Source organism: Typopeltis vanoorti, chromosome 10 (assembly GCF_054136105.1).
Source record: "Typopeltis vanoorti isolate ZY-2024b chromosome 10, IOZ_Tvanoo_1.0, whole genome shotgun sequence".
In the NCBI taxonomy this organism is placed as follows: Eukaryota; Metazoa; Arthropoda; class Arachnida; order Uropygi; family Thelyphonidae; genus Typopeltis; species Typopeltis vanoorti.
The window spans coordinates 80,846,959-80,869,139 of record NC_143558.1 but is presented as its reverse complement, the minus strand read 5'-3'; the positions used below and the strand labels follow the sequence as shown (position 1 = coordinate 80,869,139).

Sequence of the window (22,181 nt, the reverse complement as noted above, 5' to 3'; positions counted from 1 at the left end):
GAACGCCGCCATTGGCTCCTTACATGGGGAGCTCTCCACCGTTCTTAACCCTGAACTTTGGTCGATTCTCTCTGACATTTCGGAAATTTCTGCACAGAGAGAATTTCAGAAAATAAAAAACAAACACGTCAAGAAATACAACAACCTGGTTAAAGACAAACCACAACCACAAATTCAACCGCTCCAGACAGTAATAAACCTCTCGTCCAAAAGGCTCAACGATGATGCCGTCAGTGCCCTTGGCCTCGGCCGTAATTTTGCCGTCGCCCCGAAAGAAGTGCTGGTGCTCGATGTAATGGTTAACGTCGAATGGGGGATCGGTCGCTTACCGTCGGAGGTAGCCAACAACATCAGACTCGACGTAGCCAACATCCTCGTTCACTCTTCGCCTCCAAAAAGTAACTTATCTTATTCCCAACGCATGGCTCTCCAGAAACTACGCAAAGAAAAAAGTATCGTCATCACCAGAGCGGATAAAGGTAATGCCACAGTTGTCCTTAATACCAGCGAATACAATCGTAAAATGAACATTATCCTCTGCGATCGTGCTACCTACATCCTGTTAGAACACGACCCCACAAAAACGCAAGTTAAGAAATTAAAAATCTTACTTAAAAAAGTAACCTCCTGGCACCCCGACGTCATGAAAAAACTTAAACCTTTCCGCTCCCCCCCCCGAATATACGGTTTACCAAAAATCCACAAACCTAATTCCCCACTCAGGCCTATAGTAGATGCCACCAATGCACCTTGTTACAGACTGTCTAAACAGCTGGCCAACTGTCTGTCCCCCCTCACCGGAAATTCAGCTTCCTATATAAAAAACTCGACCCACTTTAAAGTCCTCACAGAAAATTTAACCTTGAATAATACAGACATATTAGTAAGCTTTGATATCTCCTCCTTGTTTACCAATATTCCCTTAACTGACACTCTATCTCTCTTAGAAAACGTTTCTCCCTCTGACATCTTAGATCTCTTTTCCTTCGCCATCAACTCTGGGTATTTCGCTTGGAATAACAAAATCTACAAGCAGATAGAGGGAACTGCCATGGGCTCCCCCCTCTCACCCCCCCCTTGCCAATTTCTATATGGAAGATTTCGAAAAACGAGCCATAGACTCAGCCCCACTCAAACCTTCTATCTGGCTAAGATATGTAGATGATGTGTTCTCTATTTGGCCTCATGGCCCAGACACGTCAGACTCCTTCCTCGGTCATCTCAATAGCCTACATCCAAGAATCCAGTTTACTATGGAAAAGGAAAAGAACAATTGTTTACCCTTCCTAGACACCGTAGTCACGCGCCTGCCTAATGATACAGTTGCCTTCACTGTATACAGAAAACCCACACACACAGGCAGATACATTCACAAACTCTCCCACCACCACCCCTCACAACAATATGTCATCATTAAAACCCTTACCAAGAGAGCCCACAATCTTTGTTCCAGTGGAACCGCCCTCACTACTGAGCTTAACCACATACACAGAACTTTCCTCTCCAATGGCTACAGCGAACACAGCATCAAAAAAATAATCAATTCCTCCCCCATTCCCCGTCCCTCTCGTCAACAAGAATTTAAAAATGCCATCACCATACCCTACATCCGTGGCACTTCGGAAAAAATAGCCAAGATACTAAAAAAGTATAACCTACACACAGCATATAAGCCCTACCGCAAACTGGCTACCCTTATCCGTTCTACGAAAGATCAGCTCCCTCCTCTCTCTCTGCCTGGAGTTTACAAAGTACCCTGTTCCTGTAAGCTAGCGTACTTTGGACAGACAGGCAGATCAGCATCCATCCGCCTGGAGGAACACAAGTCGTACATCGTTAAACACAACTATGGCCATTCAGGCTTGGCTGACCATGTTTTGGACACCACCCACAGAGTATCATGGAAGAAAACCACCATGCTCCACCACAGCAAATTCAAGAAAGCGAGACTTTTCTTAGAAGCAGCAGCAGCTCTCAGAAACCAACCAAATCTTAACAAATACGGTTGCATTAAGCTTCCGAAGATTTGGGAAACAGTCATCACCAGAGGTCCCACCTTACATTCTAGGCCACCTACTACTGCCCTTAGAGGGCACTCCACCTAGATAGGACTTTGTCACCCACGTGGTTGGGCTTAATATTGTAAGTTTTTGTGTGCATGTTACATTAATTGTCTTTGTAATCCCCGTAGATGTCCTAGTGACTAGGACGAAATATAGGAAGTATTAAATTCTATTTTAATTCTTTTTGAGTGTTGTAAAAAATCCATTAAACTTCTAACATAATGTCCTCACAGCACTTAAGCCTCTACACAAGAAAAAAAAAAAAAGATCAGTGCTTGGTCCACTGTTATTATATCTGTACATTAATGATATTGGGAAGGATTTGACAAGCGACATACAGCTATTTGCTGATGATGCAAAGATAGGTAGGGTAATCATAAATGCTGGTGATATGCAGTCTTTGCAGAATGATTTGAATAGGCTGGAATTGTGGGCATGGGAAAATGGGTGTCAGTTCAATGTCAGTAAATGTAAAGTCATTCACTTGGACATGATTAGATATCCATTGTATTATATTGGTGGGATTAGGATAGAAGAAACTGATGAGGCTAGGGATCTTGTAGTTTAACAGATAAGAAGTTGAAGTTCAGGGGCTATGTGGCAAAGATTGCAAATACAACTCAAAAGAGTTGTATTTGCAATGCTGAAATGAACGTTCACATGTAAAGATAAGAATGTCATTTTGCCTCTTTACAAGGCATTGATAAGACCTCACTTGAACTACTGTGCACAGGTCTGGTCTCCTGGTTTCTGTTGTGATTCTGATATTTTGGAGAGAGAGAGAGAGAATACAAAGGAGAGTGTTAATAATGATATCAGGATTGTGGAATACTGATTATGAAGACAGATTGAGAATTTGTAGACACTAGCCAACAGGAGAAAGAGGGGGTGATATGATTGAGACTTACAAACTTCTGAATGGGTCATACAGAATTTCAATTGATGGAATTTTTCAATTTATGGAGGGTGGGGGAAAGGACGAGAGGGCATCCTTGGAAGCTGAGAATGAAGGCCGCCAAGACCAGTGTGAGGGCTAGATTTTTCTCTCAGAGGGCAGTGCATGGTTGGAATGGATTGCCTTTGGATGTTGTAAGTGCAAGCAGTGTGAATGAATTCAAGAATAAGTATGATAGCTGGTGTTTGTAGTATGTGGCCTCTCTCAATGAGTCTCTGACTCCCTGAAGGTCTCTCTTAATAATAATAATAATAATTTTATGTTAAAATGGTGTTAGTAATGATCAGTTCATGTCCTGAGAAAAAATAATCTAGCAGGTACCACCGTTATTATTAATTCTATCCTTTTCTTGAACTTTTCCTGAAACATTTCTGTCTTGAGATTCATTTTGTTCTTTTTTTGGGGGGGGGGGGGGGCATTAATAAAAATTTGCTATTTCTATATATCACATGCACTATCTGATTTGAGAGTAATCCAGCTCCCTGCATAAGAGACCAAACACTTACTTTTTCAGGTCATTTTAGGTCTCTAATAGTCAACAAAAAACCATCTACCAACTAAACACTCACACAAACATCCATGACATAGTGGAATGGATGTTCCATGAAATTTCTTCCCTAGGAGAAATACGGAGAAATACCCACAGTTCCACAAGCTCCCATTTTAAAATCTGTTCACATAATGCTAAACAAAAGTGTCTGTAATTCCAAAAGTTTAGATTTGATTAATAATTTCATGATTATTATTTGTACTTAAGGCTAAAACATGCAAGATTCTTTTTATCTTGGTAATACTAGTTACGAAGATAAGATTAAAACGTGAGATTACATTGAGATTAGTATTTCTCTAATTCTTCTACTACCCTTACTTCTTTTTTAATGCTTTTATAATGATAGTTTTATAATTCACTTGAATTATAAAACTAACTCGCCTAAACTGAATTCTTTTGGCTGTGTTTGTTCCAGTTGCTATTCTACATTGTTTGCTAACTTTACAAAAATACATGAGAGACTTTGTCTGGATAGGTGATAATATAGTGAGCATAATCAGATACAATACCCTGCTGGCATATCTGATTAAACTATATACTAGCATAATGTAAATGGAGTTGCTGTCAATATAAAACTAGCTGAACCTCCACATGGTTTGTTTGGCTATGTCCGGAATCGATAACACATCCTTGTACATTAAGAATCCAACATGATACCTACAAAAGGGATACACCACAGGAAGGTAGTAGGCATTAGGTCACAAACCCAATTCCATATAGACCATGTAGGTGGTTTCCTCCTAAGTTATTTAGCTTCAACTCTTAAACAATTCTTCAAAAACCACGAGTAGTAAAAAATACACAGAAAATACCAAACTAAAAAAAGAAAAAACATAAATTGGCAACAAATTTCACCTCTTTAATATCTGAATCTGAACAAATATTGTGTTTTTAATGGATTGCATTAATCAGCACTTATATATTTGATTGAGGAAGATTCTCCAGTTAAAGAAAAAAAAAGTCAAGTTGCTTTTCCAAATGATAGATTAACTTATCTTGTAGTGATTCTAGTGCATTCCATGACTATAAATCTCTTTATTTTACTCACCGTTAATTATGGTTATTCAGTCATCTTCTAATTACATTCAAAACTAGTTAGAGAGAGAGAGAGAGAGAGCTTCTATCAACTTGATTGGGACTTAGTTAAAAGTCATAAGGAATAAACAATAATTAAAAGAAACACACGTATTAACCACAGTGAAAATTATTTAGTTGTAAATATTTCATCCTAAGCATCTTAGGACATCATCAGTACAGTAGTTTAAAACAATAATAGGAATAACATACAGTTAGGGCGCATGATTATAATAGAATCTCATTAAACGTGCATAATGTGTTAAACGTTCACCCTCAAGGGCTCACTTTAGTGAGTACGGGCATGGCAAACCCGAGGTACGTGATGCTGGACCATGCCTTACTTCATGTAATATACATCTGTTATATTATCTGTAGACTGGAACCTTCTCTTTTTTTTTCTTTCCTTCCTTCTTTTCTTCTTGCTACCTTCCCCCCAATGCTAGGGTGAATCTTTCCTATTTTGCTATTTCATCTTATGTGGAAAGGGCCTCTGCTACCCTACCACTTTCTTCTTGCAGTGATTTCACTCCAAAATGCTACAATGATTGTGCCTAATAACGCATCTCATGCTGCATCGGCTGTCGCGCAGAATAATCAGAGCCGCGTTCAGGGCTTAGGCAGAGGGTCTTGTTCGAGAAGTATATTACAGTCTCCATCAAAAGTCAGTGATACCGTGAATGAGCAACACAGAATGTATAAGATTAATCTTAGAAAAGAATTTTACATAGGTACATGGAATGTCCAGGGTTTACAGATGGGTACTCTTGAGATGGATAGGTATAAAATTAACATCTTGGGAATTACAGAGACCAGATGGATTGGAGAAGGTCACTTCAAAAGACAGGATGGTAAGTTAGTTATTTACTCAGGTGGTGACTCAAAACATCATGGGGTAGCTGTGATACTGAAGACAACTCAGACAAGAAGCCTTCTTGGTTATAACCCCATTAATGATAGGATACTCTCCATTAGACTTAAGGCCCAGCCTACCAATGTATCAATTGTGGTAGTTTATGCACCCCACACAGATAGGCCTGAAGAAGAGAGTGAAGAATTCTATGAAAACTTACAAACTGTTTTGGACTGCCTACCAAGGAGAGACATACTGTACATCTTAGGAGACTTAAATGCAAAAGTGGGAAAGAGTATGAGAGTCAGGCCGGAGTGTGGCATGTTTGGTCTGGGTGAACGTAACACCCATGGTGAAAGACTGTTGGAATTTGCTCATGCTAACAAATTAGTTATTACCAATACCTGCTTTCAGAAACATCCATGATGGACCTATACTTGGACATCCAACATTGATAGGTCAAGGCACCAGATTGATTACATCCTGGCTCTCCAGCGCTGGAAGACAAGCATCTCTGATGTGCATACTTGTCCTGGAGCAGATTGTGGTACAGACCATCAGCTAGTAAGAGCCAAAGTAAGACTAAGACTCCAAAAACTTCCAGGTCAGGCACATTCCACTAAATTGGATGTTAGAGTAATTCCTAGTGGATTCACAGAAGAAACATCAAATCGGCTGGATGATTTTTTGGAGACCAATGAGGAAATCTCACCAGAAATGCTTTGGGAAGGAGTCAAGATGATAATACAGGATACAGCGAAGACGTATCTCAGCCCAATAAGAAAACTAAGAGACCCATGGATATCAGATTCAACATGGGAACTAATCAAAAGAAGGCGGTTGGAAAAACAAAGAGACACAGGGACCGAAGAATACAAGAGATTACATAGAGAAATCAGAAGAGCCATCAAGCAGGATAAGGGAAAGTTCTATACTAATAAATGTGAAGAAATAGAGTTCCAGATGAGAAGGCATAATTATAAAAGGATGTTTTATTTAGTCCGTGACTTAAAGCACAAGTTCAAGCCTAAATCAAATGTCATCAAAGACAGGAATGGATCATTACTAACAGAAGAGTTGGAAATCAAAAACAGATAGAAAGAATACTGTGAGGACCTGTACAGCAGAGTGGAAAAAGAAAATGTGGAGTCCTCCCACCAAGAAAATTTTGATTTGGAACCTCCTCCACTTAGGCATGAAGTTGAAAGAGCAGTTAAGCAGCTCAACAGCAATAAGGCCCCAGGTGCAGATGAAATTCCAGCAGAGTTAATTAAGGCCACAGGGGATGGAGGGATAACAGTGTTTCATAGATTGATTACAAGGATATGGGAGACAGGATCATGGCCTAGAGACTGGAAGAAGTCAGTTTTCATACCACTACACAAGAAAGGTGATATGAAGGCATGTAAGAATTATAAAACTATTAGTTTGATATCTCATGCAAGCAAAATTTTATTAAAGGTAATGCTAAATAGGATTGAGGCCAAAGTTGAGGCAGAGATGCCCGAGGAACAAGCAGGTTTTAGGAAAGGTAGGGGCACCAGAGATCAGATCCTTTGCCTTAGACAGATCATAGAAAAATATAAAGAATTCAGACTCCCTCTGGTAATGTGTTTCTTAGACTACTCTAAGGCTTTTGACTGTGTTGAGCATGTGAAACTGTGGGAAGTAATGAAAAGAATCGGTTTTCCTCAACACACTATCAAGTTGATAGCCAACTTGTATAAGGAGCAAGAAGCCATAGTAAGAACAGGCTTCAAGTTGGAAAAGGAGTTAGACAAGGATGTTAACTTTCTCCTCACTTGTTTAGTATATATGCAGAGGACATCATGCGTGAAGTATTGGATGAGCTCAGGACAGGAATTATGATAGGAGGTAGATTGATCAGTAATTTGAGGTATGCTGATGATACAGTACTCCTTTGTAATGACATGGAAGAACTAGGACTAATTCTTGACAAAGTTAACAAGATCAGTAATAACAGAGGACTTCAAATCAATTCTAGCAAGACAAAGATTATGGTTCTCAAAGGAAATACAAACAGAGAAGCTCTTGAGAAAGAAATGTATCTTAATGGAGAAAGAATTGAGCAAGTCAGCAAGTTTGAGTACCTGTGAACCATTATTAATGTGAAGAGATGCTGTCCAGAAGATGTCAGAAAAAGGTTAGGAATGGCTAAAACAACAGTCAGAGACCTGTCTAAAATCTGGAAGGATGGATCTATCTCCATGGGAACAAAGTTGAGGATTTTAGATGCAGCTGTTTTTCTAACAGCGACTTATGGATGCGAGACTTGGAACCTAAAGAAGTCAGATACGAAACAGATATCTGCTTTTGAGATGTGGTGTTACAGAAGGCTGTTGAGGATATCATACACTGAAAGGCATGCAAATTAATGGGTGTTAGAAAAGATTAGTAGAACTTTAAGGCTCCTTAAGGATATTGACAGAAGAAAGTTAAAATATTTTGGAAACATAGAAAGGATGGAAGGAGGACTTCTCAGAACAGTAATAGAAGGTAAAGTTCCTGGAAAAAGAGGCAGGGGCAGACCATCAATGAGATGGATGGATCGCATGTGTGGAGTGACTGATCTTCAGAGAGTTGAGGCTGCCAGAAGGACAAACAACAGGACTACATGGCGAGGCCTAGTGTGGAACATCATCGAGTATCGGAGTGACCATACGTCATCTGTAGATGTCCAGTGAACACAGACAGACAACGTGTTAAAAAATAAAATAAAATAAATAAATAAATAAATAAAAAAAAATTATTTAACACAATTTTGTATGACAGTTTCCCATACTTTAAGAAAAGTAAGAACGTCGTTGTGGTTTAAGTTTGGTCTGTGTAGTAGGGCTTCAGAACTTTGTATAAATGTTCATGTTTATATAACGATCTATGTAAAAGTTTAGACTTTTCCAAATGGATCCTATGGTTTGGATTTTCAATTCCGTGTTGAGAGAGGCCAGATTTTTATGGTTTAAAAAGACGAATGTGGTCTTGATGTTCCGAGATGCGTTTCTGAACAGACCTACCTGTCTGTCCAAAGTAAGACAATTTGCATGAGCATGGAATTTCATAAATGCCAGGCTACATCAAAGGTGAGAGTTTGTCCTTAGGAGAAGGTAACAAGTTCTAAATTTGGTTGATAAGTTTGTAAGAAGTGGCAAAATTGTATTTCTTCATAATTTTAGAAAGACGTTCGGAGATGACTTTGACGTAAGGTATGGGAATCCTATGGACTTCTTCCTGTCTGGTTTGATGTGTGGAGAAGTGACTGATGATTTTTTGAGTTGTTTTCGGATTATATTCATTTATATTCTCCTCTGAAGAATCTTTAAGCAAGGAATTAGAAGTAATCAAAAATACAGCCATCCTAAATGGATATAATCCTAAAACAACTCAAAAAATCATCAGTCACTTCCCCACACATCAAACCAGACAGGAAGATGTCCATAGGATTCCCATACCTTACGTCAAAGGCATCTCCGAACGTCTTTCTAAAATTATGAAGAAATACATATCGCCACGTCTTACAAACCTATCAACCAAATTTAGAACTTGTTACCTTCTCCTAAGGACAAACTCTCACCTTTGATGTTGCCTGGCGTTTCTGAAATTCCATGCTCATGCAAATTGTCTTACTTTGGACAGACAGGTAGGTCTGTTCAGAAATGCATCTCGAAACATCAAGACCACATTTGTCTTTTTAAATCGCAAAAATCTGGCCTCTCTCAACACGGAATTGAAAATCCAAACCATAGGATCCATTTGGAAAAGTCTAAACTTTTACATAGATCTTTATATAATCATGAACGTTTATACAAAGAAAGTTCTGAAGCCCTACTACACAGACCAAACTTAAACCGTAATGACGTTCTTACTATTCCTAAAGTATGGGAAATTGTCATACAAAATTGTGTTAAATAATTTTTTTTTTTTTTTTGTAACATGTTACGCACGTTTATTGAGATTCTATTGTAATCATGCACCCTAACTGTATGTTGTTCCTATGATTGTTTTAAATTATTGTACCAATGATGTCCTAAGATACTTAGGATGAAATATTTACAATTAAATAATTTTCATTGTGGTTAATACACGTTTCTTTTATTATGATCGCACCACAGGTTTCGTTATTTAAATAAGGAATAAAGAGTTAAAGAAACAACCAGCTCTCTCTAGAAACAGACTAAATACAGAATATGAAACTAGTACTTATTTACTTTAGATGGAATTACAATCTGCCTGTCAATTACCATAAACTGTAATACTGTCAAGAAGTATGTAACTGCTATATTCTTTTGTTCTATAAGAAAACGATTATGTACAAAATGTTATTATGCATATCATAATTTGTTCACAACACATAAAATATTGTAATTTTTTTTTTTTTTAATACAAGGAATTAAAGTTTCAGTGATTATAATTTAATAGCAATGTAAAATAAAAAAAAAATATATATATAAATTTCTCTAAAATTGCTGCTTTCCTACAGTGCAAGAAGTCAAGTAGCAGAAACTGTTCCTTTTACCTCTAGAGGATTACGGTATCAATCAGTGGTGTATATGAAACACTCGAGACAGTCCATAGAAGAGTGACTAAGACAATATCAGGTCTCTGGAATGCTAGCTGTGAGGAGAGGTTGAAGAAATGTGGATTGCAGAGTTTGGTGGATAGGTATCAATCAGTGGTGTATATGAAACACTAGCGACAGTCCATAGAAGAGTAACTAAGACAATATCAGGACTCTGGAATGTTAGCTGTGAGGAGAGGTTGAAGAAATGTGGATTGCAGAGTTTGGTGGATAGGAGGAAAAGAGGTGACATGATAGAGACATCTAAGTTAGTGAGGGGATTTTATTGGATTAATACAGAGGGGATTATAAAAAGAGTAGAAAGTGAAAGGAGAAAAACCAGAGGCCATCCCTGGAAGTTGTGTAACAGTGTGGTGAAGATGGATGTAAGGAATAATTTTTTACATGGAGAATTGTCAGTGAACAGAATGCATTACCAGAATATGTTGTTAATGCTGGGAATTTTAAGGATTTTAAGATTCAGTATAATAGATACATTGTCAGTTAATTAACACCCCCCCCCCCCCCCCCCCCCCCCCCGTTGAGCCTGCCGACTCCATGGAGGATGTGTAATAATAATAACTCATCAAACTGATAAAGTGGTATCCACAGGTTATCAGAAATTTCTGAGTTTCACTGTAAACATTTAATTGCATATTTTAGATTAGGAAATAGGAGTATTTTTTTTCTTTATTGCAAAAATTACAAAATTAATTTAGGAAAAAAAAATTGTACTGTTATAAGAATTATGGACATTACACTATAAACTTACAGTGGTTACTTCTCCAGAAGTTGACTCCCACAGCCACTTTTGTAGACATGAGCTAATCATATTCAATAATCCACCAACATGGATCCAAGTTACAGGAGGAGGAGGAATGCAAGAGTCTTCATTTAAAGAATTACTGCATTAAAAAGGATAAGTGATGAATAATGATTCTGTATAATTATCACAAGAAAGATTAAAAGTAGATAAAAAAAAAATGCAGCACATGATGTTAAGAGTTGTGTTGGATGTTTTCTGGAAGAAATAACTACACAGAAGAAGGAATGACATTTAACCATCATTAAATTCCTTACATGTATGTATCCTCAAGGAGAATACAGGATATTATGATATTACTACATGAAAAAGTTACATCATTACTAACTCCCTCAACAATTTTCCTCCAAATTAATCTGTTGTGCGTTAAAACTCCAATATTATCAGATCTTATATTTCTCCCTTCTAAGCCATTTTTTACTGTTCAATCTACATAGATCTTGGTCTGGGTCTTTTTTCTGGCATCCTCATAAAGAACACTTGTTTTGGTAAACCTTCTTTCACACTATTTTAAGTGAACACAGAACCTAAGATTAGCTATGCTAACACATTCCTGAATGCTAACAATGTCAAGTTCTTTCATAATATAATCATTATTAATTCTTATTAAATAAAATAAATTATTTAAGAACTAAATATTTATGTGTTGTCATTCTGTTAGCTCAAACTGTTATTATTTAGACACCTGAAAGAGTTGGACTCTTCTGGCAGCCTTCTGTAATTAGCACTTTTTTGAATGAGAAGAAAGGCAGTATGCAACAATTTATTCAAAGTGAACAAGAATTAACAGGCAGAGTTTCTAGGGCACTTAGTGATTATGGATTAAAGATTGTCTTGTCTTAAGCTGCGGACTTCACAACTGCAACCGTCTCGAGGATAAGGTGGTTGGCTCTATGCTTCCTGGTGTGTCCTATGTCTGTAGATGCATGTATTCATGGGGCCAGTTTGGCTGTTCTGGGGGGGATGAAAAACCCGCGTTTTCAGGTGAAAAAAAGCCCACTATATCTGTATGAGACCAGCTAACTCACTTTTTAGTTGAAAGAGACCAGATAAAGGTTCCTCATATCTTGGACAGGAATCGAACCCAGGTCTTTCTGACCAAAAAGCTTTGTCTATACCAGCTGAGCTACAGAAGCTCATGGATTAAAGATTAGGATTCACAAATCAAAAACGACGTCTTCAGGCAATAAGCCTATGAAAATTTCAGTTAAGGATAAAAATTCGAAGAAGTCGAAAGATTCACCTATTTGGGAAGCACACAATGCAGAGATTATTATTATTATACGGGGACCTCCATGGAGTTCGAAGACTTAATGTGGAAGACCCAATCTATCCACAAATTCTATCATACCTCTCCTTGAACCAACCAAGTAATAGACAAAGCACTCACAACTGACTCTGGCAACCCATTCCACTCATTTACAACTCTCCAAGAAAAAATCTACTCCTCACACTCCTACTAACCACACCTTTCTTCAGCTTCCAGGGATGACTCTCTATTCAGGTGTTTCTAGCCACGTGCTGAAATATTTCCTTTGCATCTATTCTATAAAACCCTTTAAGCAATTTCAATGTTTCTATCAAATCCCCTCTTTTTCACCTATTAACCAATTTATGCAATCCATAAACCTTCAATCTATCCTTATAGGGAATATTCCACAGGCTACTCACCATTTCGAGTCATCAGAATTCAAGGAGAGTCCAGAACTCGGGGGTCGGCAGCGTAAGCGCCAGGGGGGAACGGAACCCCCTTTTGAGTCTTCAAAATTCGAGTCATCAGAATTCAAAGAGAACCGGCCTACCAGTCCAGAACTCAGGAGGTTGGCCGTCGTAGGTGACGGGGGACGCAGACCCCCCCCTGAAGACTCGAGTGATCAGAATTCAAGGAGAACCGGTCTACCAGTCCGGAACATTGGGGGGGGGGGGGGTGCCATAGCCGCCAGGGGGGGGGCAGGGCAAACTAGTAGGTATATAAAATAGTTATAAAAATCAAACATTTACTGATAATAAATCATAAAGAAATTTATTTTAAAACACTTCTATGAGATACATATAATTTCACAATTTACATAAAGAATTACAATACAACAGTCTCAAATTCTGAGCTTAGGTGTTTCTAGTAGTGTCTGTTGGCATTGCGTGGTGTGATGGCATGCACAGTGCAAAGTGCGCATGTTGTGTGTTCAGAACAGGCTGCAGTGAAGTAGCACAATGCAACACAGGCAAGTGCTGCCAAAAACACTTTGGATTCATTAGTGTTTGATTTTGAATTAATGGTTGTTGCACGTTCCAAAACCTTTTACTGTTGCCAAATATATCACGATCCCCACATTCAGTTACGTGACCCCATTTAGGTTGCGACCCACAGTTTAAGAAGCTCTGGTACAGATGACCATTAATTATATCCCATGCACATATTTAAGCATTTTCTTAATTTTGTCATAATCACCTGCCTTGTAGTTCCACATGTATCCCATCTTGAGAGAATATTCCTCAAATTCTACAATCTCCCAAGTCAAGAGTGCATGATCACTTTCACCAATTGGAGGCATGTGATCACCTTAGTTATGGATAGCTCTTCTGATCCTATGACCAGATCCAATACCCTCCCACCACTAGTCTCCTCCATCACATGCTACTTTAAGTAATTATCTCTTACTTTCTTACTAAATAGCTTAAGGAAATTACAACATACAATAGAATATACATTAAAATAAATTTTAATACACTTCCAATATTTCGGCAACATCATGTTGTCATTATCACAGGAACTTAAATACAAGACGTGTACACAAGCACAACACACAGTAAATGAGGATTCATTTACTGTGGGCACAATTCACTATTGCGCCCAGAAGAATACCTGCTGAAGACATTATGATACAAATTGAACGTGGGATTTGACACCTTCCAAACCACGTCACCAACACTATTAGACTGGATGTAGCTTCTGTTCTGACCAAAGCAAAACTACCAAAATCCAACATGCCCAATAAGGTAATTAAATCTCTGCAAGAATTAAAGAAAAACAAGGAAATAATAATCACCAAAGCGGATAAAGGGAACGCCACAGTATTGCTTAACCAAAAGGATTACACAGGTAAGATGAATGCTCTATTATTAGATTGGGCTACTTACCTCCCTATCGAGTACAATCCCACCAACTCACAAATTAGAAAATTCCACAGGCTCCTTAAGAAGGTCACTAACAAATTAAAACCGTTTAACTCCATACACTCCCATAGTGGATGGCATTGATTCCCCCCACATACAAACTAGCTAAACATTTGGCCAAAGCCCTCACACACTATACTGGCAACACACCTTCACACATAAAAAAACTCACCCCACTTCAAAGCCAGCATAGAAAACCTTACACTCAAACACACTGACGTAATGGTCAGTTTTGATGTCTCCTCCCTATTCACAAATGTCCCACTCAAAGAATCCTTAGACCTAATCCAAGCTAAATTTCCTCCCGATATCACAGCCCTATTTCAGTTCACAATGAACTCGGGCTATTTTGTTTAGCAAGGAAAATTCTACAAACAAACGGAGGGGATAGCTATGGGTTCTCCACTCTCCCCACCCTTGGCCAACTTTTATATGGACACTTTTGAAGAGAAAGCCTTAAACTCTGCCCCACAAAAACCAACCATTTGGCTTCACTATGTTGATGATGTGTTCGCTATTTGGCCACATGGCTCTGATGCACTCTTCTCCTTCCTAACACACTTAAACAACCAACAACCCAGAATCAAAATTCACCCTGGAAGAGGAAAAACATAACTGCATTCCTTTCTTAGACACACTAATCACCTGCCAGCCTGATGGAACTTTGGTTTTTCTCAGTTTATAGAAACCCACCCGTACAGGCAGATACATTCACCAACAATTCCCACCACCCCCCTCCTCGTAACAATACGGAATCGATTAAGACACTACACAACAGGGCTAAACTTATCTGTTCAAATGACAATGCCCTAACTACAGAACTAAACCACATTCTCAACACTTTCTCAGCCAATGGCTATTCCCCCCCCCCAAAAAAATCCAAAACATATTGAAATCAATACCCCCCCCCCTCCGCAACAAGGATTACTCTAAATCCATCACCATTCCCTATATCTGAGGCACCTCGGAAAAAATTACAAAGATCCTAAATAAACATGACTTAACTTCTTGTTACAGACCTTATAAAAAATTGGCATCCCTTATCTGCTCCACTAAAGACCAACCCTCCCAGACCTACCTGGTGTATACCAGATCCCTTGAAGCTGTCCTACTTTGGCCAAACAGGCAGGACAGCAAATATCAGAATTTCAGAACACAAGAACTACATCCGGTTTCACCAATACAGCCACTCTGGTCTAGAAGATCCTGAGCTGGATTTCCGCCATAGAATATGGTGGAAGAAAGCCACGATAATGCACCGAAGTAAATACAAATACGAAAGGCTTTTCATGGAATCAGCTTCAGCCCTAAGAAACAATCCCAACCTCAACAAATTTGGCTGCATGACACTGCCTCAAATTTGGGAAACCTACATCAGAAGACCTTCAGCCCAATCGCCCAAGAATACCAACATTGCCCACTAGGGGGCATCATGAGGACTTTAGGAGAAATAATAGCTTCCTGCTTCTTCCTCAATTACTGTTTGTTGTGCCTGCGTGCACGTGTCTTGTTCTTAAGTTCCTTGAAAATGGCAATGTGACGTTGCGAAATATTGAAGTATATTAAAATATAATTTAAGGTATATCCTAGTTTACGTTGTAATTTCCTTAAATTATTTAGTAAAAAATGCATAACCAACGTCTAAGCCTTTCCACGATAATTAAGTATCCTGATGAGAAGGCAGTTCAATCTCCACTGACCCAAGACTATCACTAATTATACATGGACTCCGTTGAAGAGATGCGGCTGAGAAGTGCCGCCATCTCGTGGTCCCTAATCCTAACACCACGTTTTACTGTCTGAAAGTAGTGTGAGTTCTACGGTCGATTTTCTTGAATTTATGGAAGAAAAAACCCGTTTGTCCGTGCCAGAGATTGATTAATTCGGAAAGCGGTCGAAAAAAGCATAGTAAAAATTCCTTTCGTAGGACAGCACAGGCCACTTGGCCACTTCCATTGAACTACGCCGCCGCTGAAAAATATAAAATAAATACATAAATTTTACTATAGTATATAATTAAATTATCTACTTAACTACGCGCGTGAGTAGTTAACATTTATTAAATGTATATAAAAGTTTAAAAACAAATTTGAATAAAGCAATTTATCTATATATACGATTAAAATTTCGACACAAATTTCATTAATATTTGAAACCTAAATTGGTTTCACAGATTATAAAGTCGAATTGAGCCCGAAAATATTATGTGTTTTTTGTATGTAATCGCATTAAACAAATTATGGGCGGAATCTGTTTTTTTTTTCTTTTTTTACTTCGAACAGATGGCAATAATATCGGTAGGATTTTTTTCTAAGTTATTACATCTGTCATAAGCATCTATGTGAAATTGCAAGTCATTCTATGAAGTAGTTTGTTTTATACAGCCGTATAAAGCAAAAGTGTTGTCTGTATCCTTTGAAATGGATAAAATTGAGTATCATGCAGTTATCAAATTCTTTGTAAAAGAAGGCTTAATGCCAAAAGAAATTCATTCAAACTTCATAAAAGTTTATGGGCACTCTTCTCCTTCATTTCCAAATATTAAGAAATGGGCTGCCGAGTTTAAACGCGATCGTACTTGAAGTTGATCCATATGAAGGATATCCAAAAAGTGTAACAACACCAGAAATCATTAATCAAGTGCACAATATGGTATTGGATGACCAGCGAGTCAAAGTGCGTGAAATTGCTGTAGAATTGCTTATAGACATTTCAAAAGAACGTGTAGGATATATTTTGCATGAAGAATTGTAAAATGAAAAAGCTTTGCGCAAGATGGATGCCGTGCTTGCTCACAGGAGATCAAAACTATAGATGAGACTTGGATTCACCATTACACACTAGAATCCAAACAGCAGTCAAACCAGTGGACAGAAGCTGCCTGTTCAGTGCCAAAGAAGACAAAGTCAGTTCCATCAGCAGGAAAGGTCATGGCATTGGTGTTTTGGGATGCTAAAGGCATTTTCTTTATTAATTATCTTGAAAAGGGTAAAACAATAACTAGGGAATATTATTCTGATCTTTCAACCAGACTAGACGATAAAATCTGGTTTGCAGACGAAAACAATCATCTTTCATCAGGACAATGCACCTGTCCGCAAAGATGTTTTGGCAATGGGAAAATTAAGTGATCTGCACTATGAATTGTTGGAACATCCACACATCCATCCTATTTCAAAGATTTGGCTCCCTCTGACTTCTATCTCTTACCAAAACTAAAACTCTTCCTGGTTGGTCAGCATTTTTCTTCGGATCAAGAGGTAATTGCAGCTGTAGAGGGGTATTTTGCAGATCTTACTGAGAACAACTACAGTGATAGGATAATGGCGCTGGAGCATCGCTGGAATAAATGTATTAGTCTTAAGGGAGATTGTGTTGAAAAATAAAAATAATTTTGAAATTATAAATTCATTTTTTCATTGTTAGGCCGAGAACTTTTCGGACCATCCTAGTATACCTGTAACTGCATCGTCTGCTGTTAACCAAGTCTTACTAATGCCTATAACTTTTGGCGAGGCTGCACTAACCAATGCCAAAATGATCTTTATCTTGTTCCTGATACCTCTGGCATTAATATATAGTGATGCTGCAGTTTCTTCACTCACTTACCTCATAGGTGCCTTCACACAAACTCACTTGCTTCCACCTTAATTGCTTATGTTTTCCTGAATTTTTGATTCAGCATGCTCAGTGAACAAAGCAGTCTAGACATTTAACACCAAAATCCATTAGATAGAGTCCATCAGTATTGTAGAAATCTTTCTTTCTGTCAAAAACAGACCACAGATGATCATACCTTCTGCACTATTTATGTACAGACCCATTGGCTACTAATGCAAACCTCCTTAGTTTGCCTCTATTATAATGAGGTAGGAGACCTACAATTTCACCTTCTTGATCTTCAGTTTTACCTCTTCTAACAACTCCTTTACATCCTTCCTCATAGAATAATTCTTGCCTCTCAAATAATTTCTAGCAACAATGAGAATCATTTCCTTCAACTTACCTTTTTGCACCCAGATGGTGTGACTAAGAATTTTTTTCACACTTTTGTTAAGAACTCCCCTTATCATCGAGTCTCCGTATATAATTTTCTCCTTGTCTTTCTTGTTTGTTTAGTCGATCTTTAATATTCCTTCAGACCACCTGCTTTCTGTTTTTAGCCCTGCTAATCCCTTGCTGCTTCTTCTATTTTTGAATTTTGCACTTCATCCTATGAAGGATAACATTTAAGCATGCTATTTCTTTATTAACATATAATGCACTACAGAAGAATAGAGATTTGCAAGTTGTCCAACTGTGTCATGCAGACTCCAAACAAGAGTATAAAAAAAGAACATGCTGGCAGATTATTATGTCTGTACATGAATGCTAGGAGTATCAGAAACAAAGGGATAGAGTTTGTTGCCTTAGTCAATATGTTGGGACCTCAGATTGTAGGAATCAGTGAGGCCTAGCTTACAGAATCAGACATACTAACTGGTATCAAGTGTAAAGGTACAGTATTTTTAGGAAGAATAGAGAGGACAGGAGAGGAGGGGACATGCTGTTAATGATATGAGATGACTTGAATCCAGTTAAGTTGAGACCTATGACTGTAGTACTACTACTAACAGCATTTCACGTGGCAGCGAGTTTGAAGCCATCTGGTGTAAGGGGAAATCTAACCAGATCGATTATACATTGGTGTGTTGTTCAAGACCTGGTGGATCAGTTGCTAGTGATGAAGAAATGCATCACCAAATAGAATAATCATAATGGGAGACTTTAATTATTCAAATATTGATTGGGTAGCAGCGGAATCTCATGAGAAGAATGAAAATGAATTTATTAAGCTGTTGTAGGACAACATCCTCAAGCAGCATGTAATAGAAGGAACTCAAGGTCAAAGAATGTTAGATTTGATTATAGTGTCAAAGGACGTTTCAGTTAAACACGTAATTATTCTACCTCCAGTTGGCGACAGTGATCATGTGGTACTCACTTGGGAAGTGACTAAGTTTATGAATGTACCATTCAGAATAGGTTACATGCTAAACTACAAAGAAGGAAGTTATGAGCAACTGAGGAGTATACCAATTTCAGTGGAATGAGATCAGTTGCTAGATGGGAAGAAATATCTACAGGGCATGGGAAGCATTTAAATAATACTTATATGATATATCAGACTGTGTACTGAGAATTCGAAGAATAAATAGGATAGGAGTCAAATGGATGTATAATATTATTAAGGAAGAGATAAGAAACGATGATGTGGAAGGAATAATTATGATAGTACTACATGAAAAAGTTACCATTACTAACTTCTGATTAACAATTTTCCTTCACATTAATCTGTTATCTGTAAAGATTCCAATATTATCAGATCCCATATTTCTATCTTTTAAGGTAGTTATTACTGTTATCAATCCATCTACATCTTGGTCTTCTTCTGGTTCTTTCCCCTACAAACCTGACAAAGAACACTTAAGAAATCTTTCCTCTCCCATTCTTTTAAGTGAACGTACCACCTGAGATTAGCTCTGTTAACGCATGCCTGGATGCTGACAATGTCAAATTCTTTCCTAATAGCATCATTTTTAATATGATATTGCCATTGACGCCATCTGTTCATGCCTCTAATCTTTCTTAGGACTCTCATATCTGCGGTCTCTAGTCTTTGGTCAAGTGTTTTACTTCTGACCCGGCTCTCACATCCATAAGTTAAAATTGCTTTGAAAACCATCATACAGCTAATTTAGTGTTTCGACTAATTTCACTTATTCCATATAAATTTATTAAGCTGACTTCCTACCATACCAGCTTTATTAATTCTGTTGTCTATTTCCATATTTAATTTACCATCTTCACTAAAAATTGTGCCTAAATAGCTGAAATGTTTTACTTATTCTATAGGTTCACCATACAGTTGATTTTTGAATGTTTCTGCCTATTTCCTTGTCTTTGTTTTTTCATTGCTGATTTCATACCAAATTCATTGGAACAGTTATGCAGTTTAGTCAGGGAATCTTACAGACTTGTACTGGATTTATTCATAAATATAATATCATTTGCATAAAGTAAAGAGTTAAAATTATCATCACCAACTTTGATATCAGATTTAATACTACTTTCCTTCATAATGTGATCCATACAGATAATGAATAACAGTGGAGATAATGTGTCCCCCCCCCCCCCCCCTTGTCACACACCCAATTTTACATTAAACCATCTTCCTGTATTTCCTTATTTCCTTCAATTCTAACTGCTAACTAACAGCTTAAACAGAGACTATATAATGCTTGATATAATGTCTCATGACACTATATAACTCTAGCATTTTGAAGAACTTTTCTCTTGTCATATGCTTTCTCCAGATCAACAAAACTTAAATACAAATCATTGTTATATTCCCAAGATTTCTCAACTATTTATCTTAAAGTGAGAATATGATCATGACAACCTCTATTTGGCATAAATAAAACTTGTTCTTCACCAAGCTTCCCCTTCCACAATTTTTCTTAGCTGTTTCTCAACTATACTTACATAAATCTTCCCATGAACACTCACTCAGTAGGGAAATACCTCTGTAATTCTCACATTCAGTTTTATTTTCCTTTTTATAGATAGGTACTATGAGAGAGCTCTGCTCCAATCGTCTGGAATTCGACCCTCTGACCAGGCCTTCTGAATTATCAATGCTGCCACTGTAAAACTTTTATACCTCCATAATTGAGCATTTCTGGCCAAATTTCATCTATTCCAGCCACCTTTCCACATTTCAGGTTGTTGATAACTGTTTCTACTTAAAGTATGGATATGTATTCCTGACTGTATTCTTGTTGGGAGTTTTCTATCATCATGCTGATACTGTTTGTTTCATTTAGCAATCTTTCAAAGTTTGTTCAATATTCTGGTAGATACTTAATAGGGTGCATAACAAGAAGGTGAGGAATGAACATTCGGTCAGAAGTCCCAGTTGGATCTTCACATTCCTTAAAAGAATATGTGGAGGTCTTCTTCCAGTTGTACAGCTTTATCATCCCATCTAATCTTCTTTATGGTTGATATTTGACATTCATATCCTAAATGGTGGACTGACATCAAAATTAGTATAAATGTACATTACAATAGACAGACAACTGAGATCACCACTATAATGGTATGATAGACTGACTATAATAAATTATTGAAAAATCCAGGCATTAAGTCTCATAAAACCTGAACTCATTATTAAAATTATTATTATATGGCATTTTTGCATTTTTGAATCCTTTCTTTTAGGCTTACACGGAGATCCGAATGCATTTTTGAAAATTATGGAGACAACTACCGTGTTTGAATAAAAACTTTAGTTTAATACAACTAAAATCTACATTTGACATTTCGACCTTTATGTCAAGGTCATCTTCTGGAGCATACAATTATACACAGGAAACAAGCTATACTACAATCAAACTGGTTTGTTAAAGACACTGACCAACCGCTACAACAATTGTTGGCCTGACCCTCTGGTGAGAAGGGAAAAAAAAATAATAATAAAATAAAAAAAATAAATAAAAATAAAAAATTATACATCAACGCTCGAGTCCTATTATTAGTGTTGTCTACTATATACATATATTAACATAATTCCAGCCAGTTGGTATGGAATGGTTTCTAATGCTAGCTAAGGATTGGCTAGAGTCCTGGCTTAAGCTGGATCTTTTATATTAGGTAGGCTGAATATTATATGGGAATCTCCATTATGGAGTCTGAAGACTCATCAAGAGAAAAAAGTCTGAAGAGTCTACTGGCCTGACCTCTACTGAAATAAAACATTAAAGCTATATCATATTTTTTTATAACGCGGTCAGAGAACAAATGCATATTATAATATGCCCACAGATTGGAGACCCTTCGACACTTCTGCACATGTCACAAAAAGGAGAATCCATTCCAATAATAGGGTAATCAATCCGTTTTCTGGGATGAGTTGTTTATTATTACATGTAGGAAAATTAACTTCTCTTTCATGATCATTGTAGTTTTTAAAGTGGTAACTATTTTGCTTGTATAACAGTTGGGAAATTTTAACTATAAAGCATGTGATTTTGTGTTGGGAACCAATTCGTACGTCCTTCTTTCTCCACTT

At 37.5% G+C, this 22,181-nt stretch overlaps 1 protein-coding gene across 1 annotated transcript in view; it reads right to left on the bottom strand.

Annotated features, from left to right (window-relative positions):
• Positions 1-22,181, bottom strand: part of LOC150102538 (RNA polymerase II-associated protein 1) — a 754,864-nt gene that overhangs the window by 336,568 nt on the left and 396,115 nt on the right. The window contains exon 20 of the mRNA XM_090399226.1: positions 10,844-10,976. Within this exon, the coding sequence (XP_090255352.1) occupies positions 10,844-10,976 (133 nt within the window). The remainder of the gene's footprint in view (positions 1-10,843; positions 10,977-22,181) is intronic.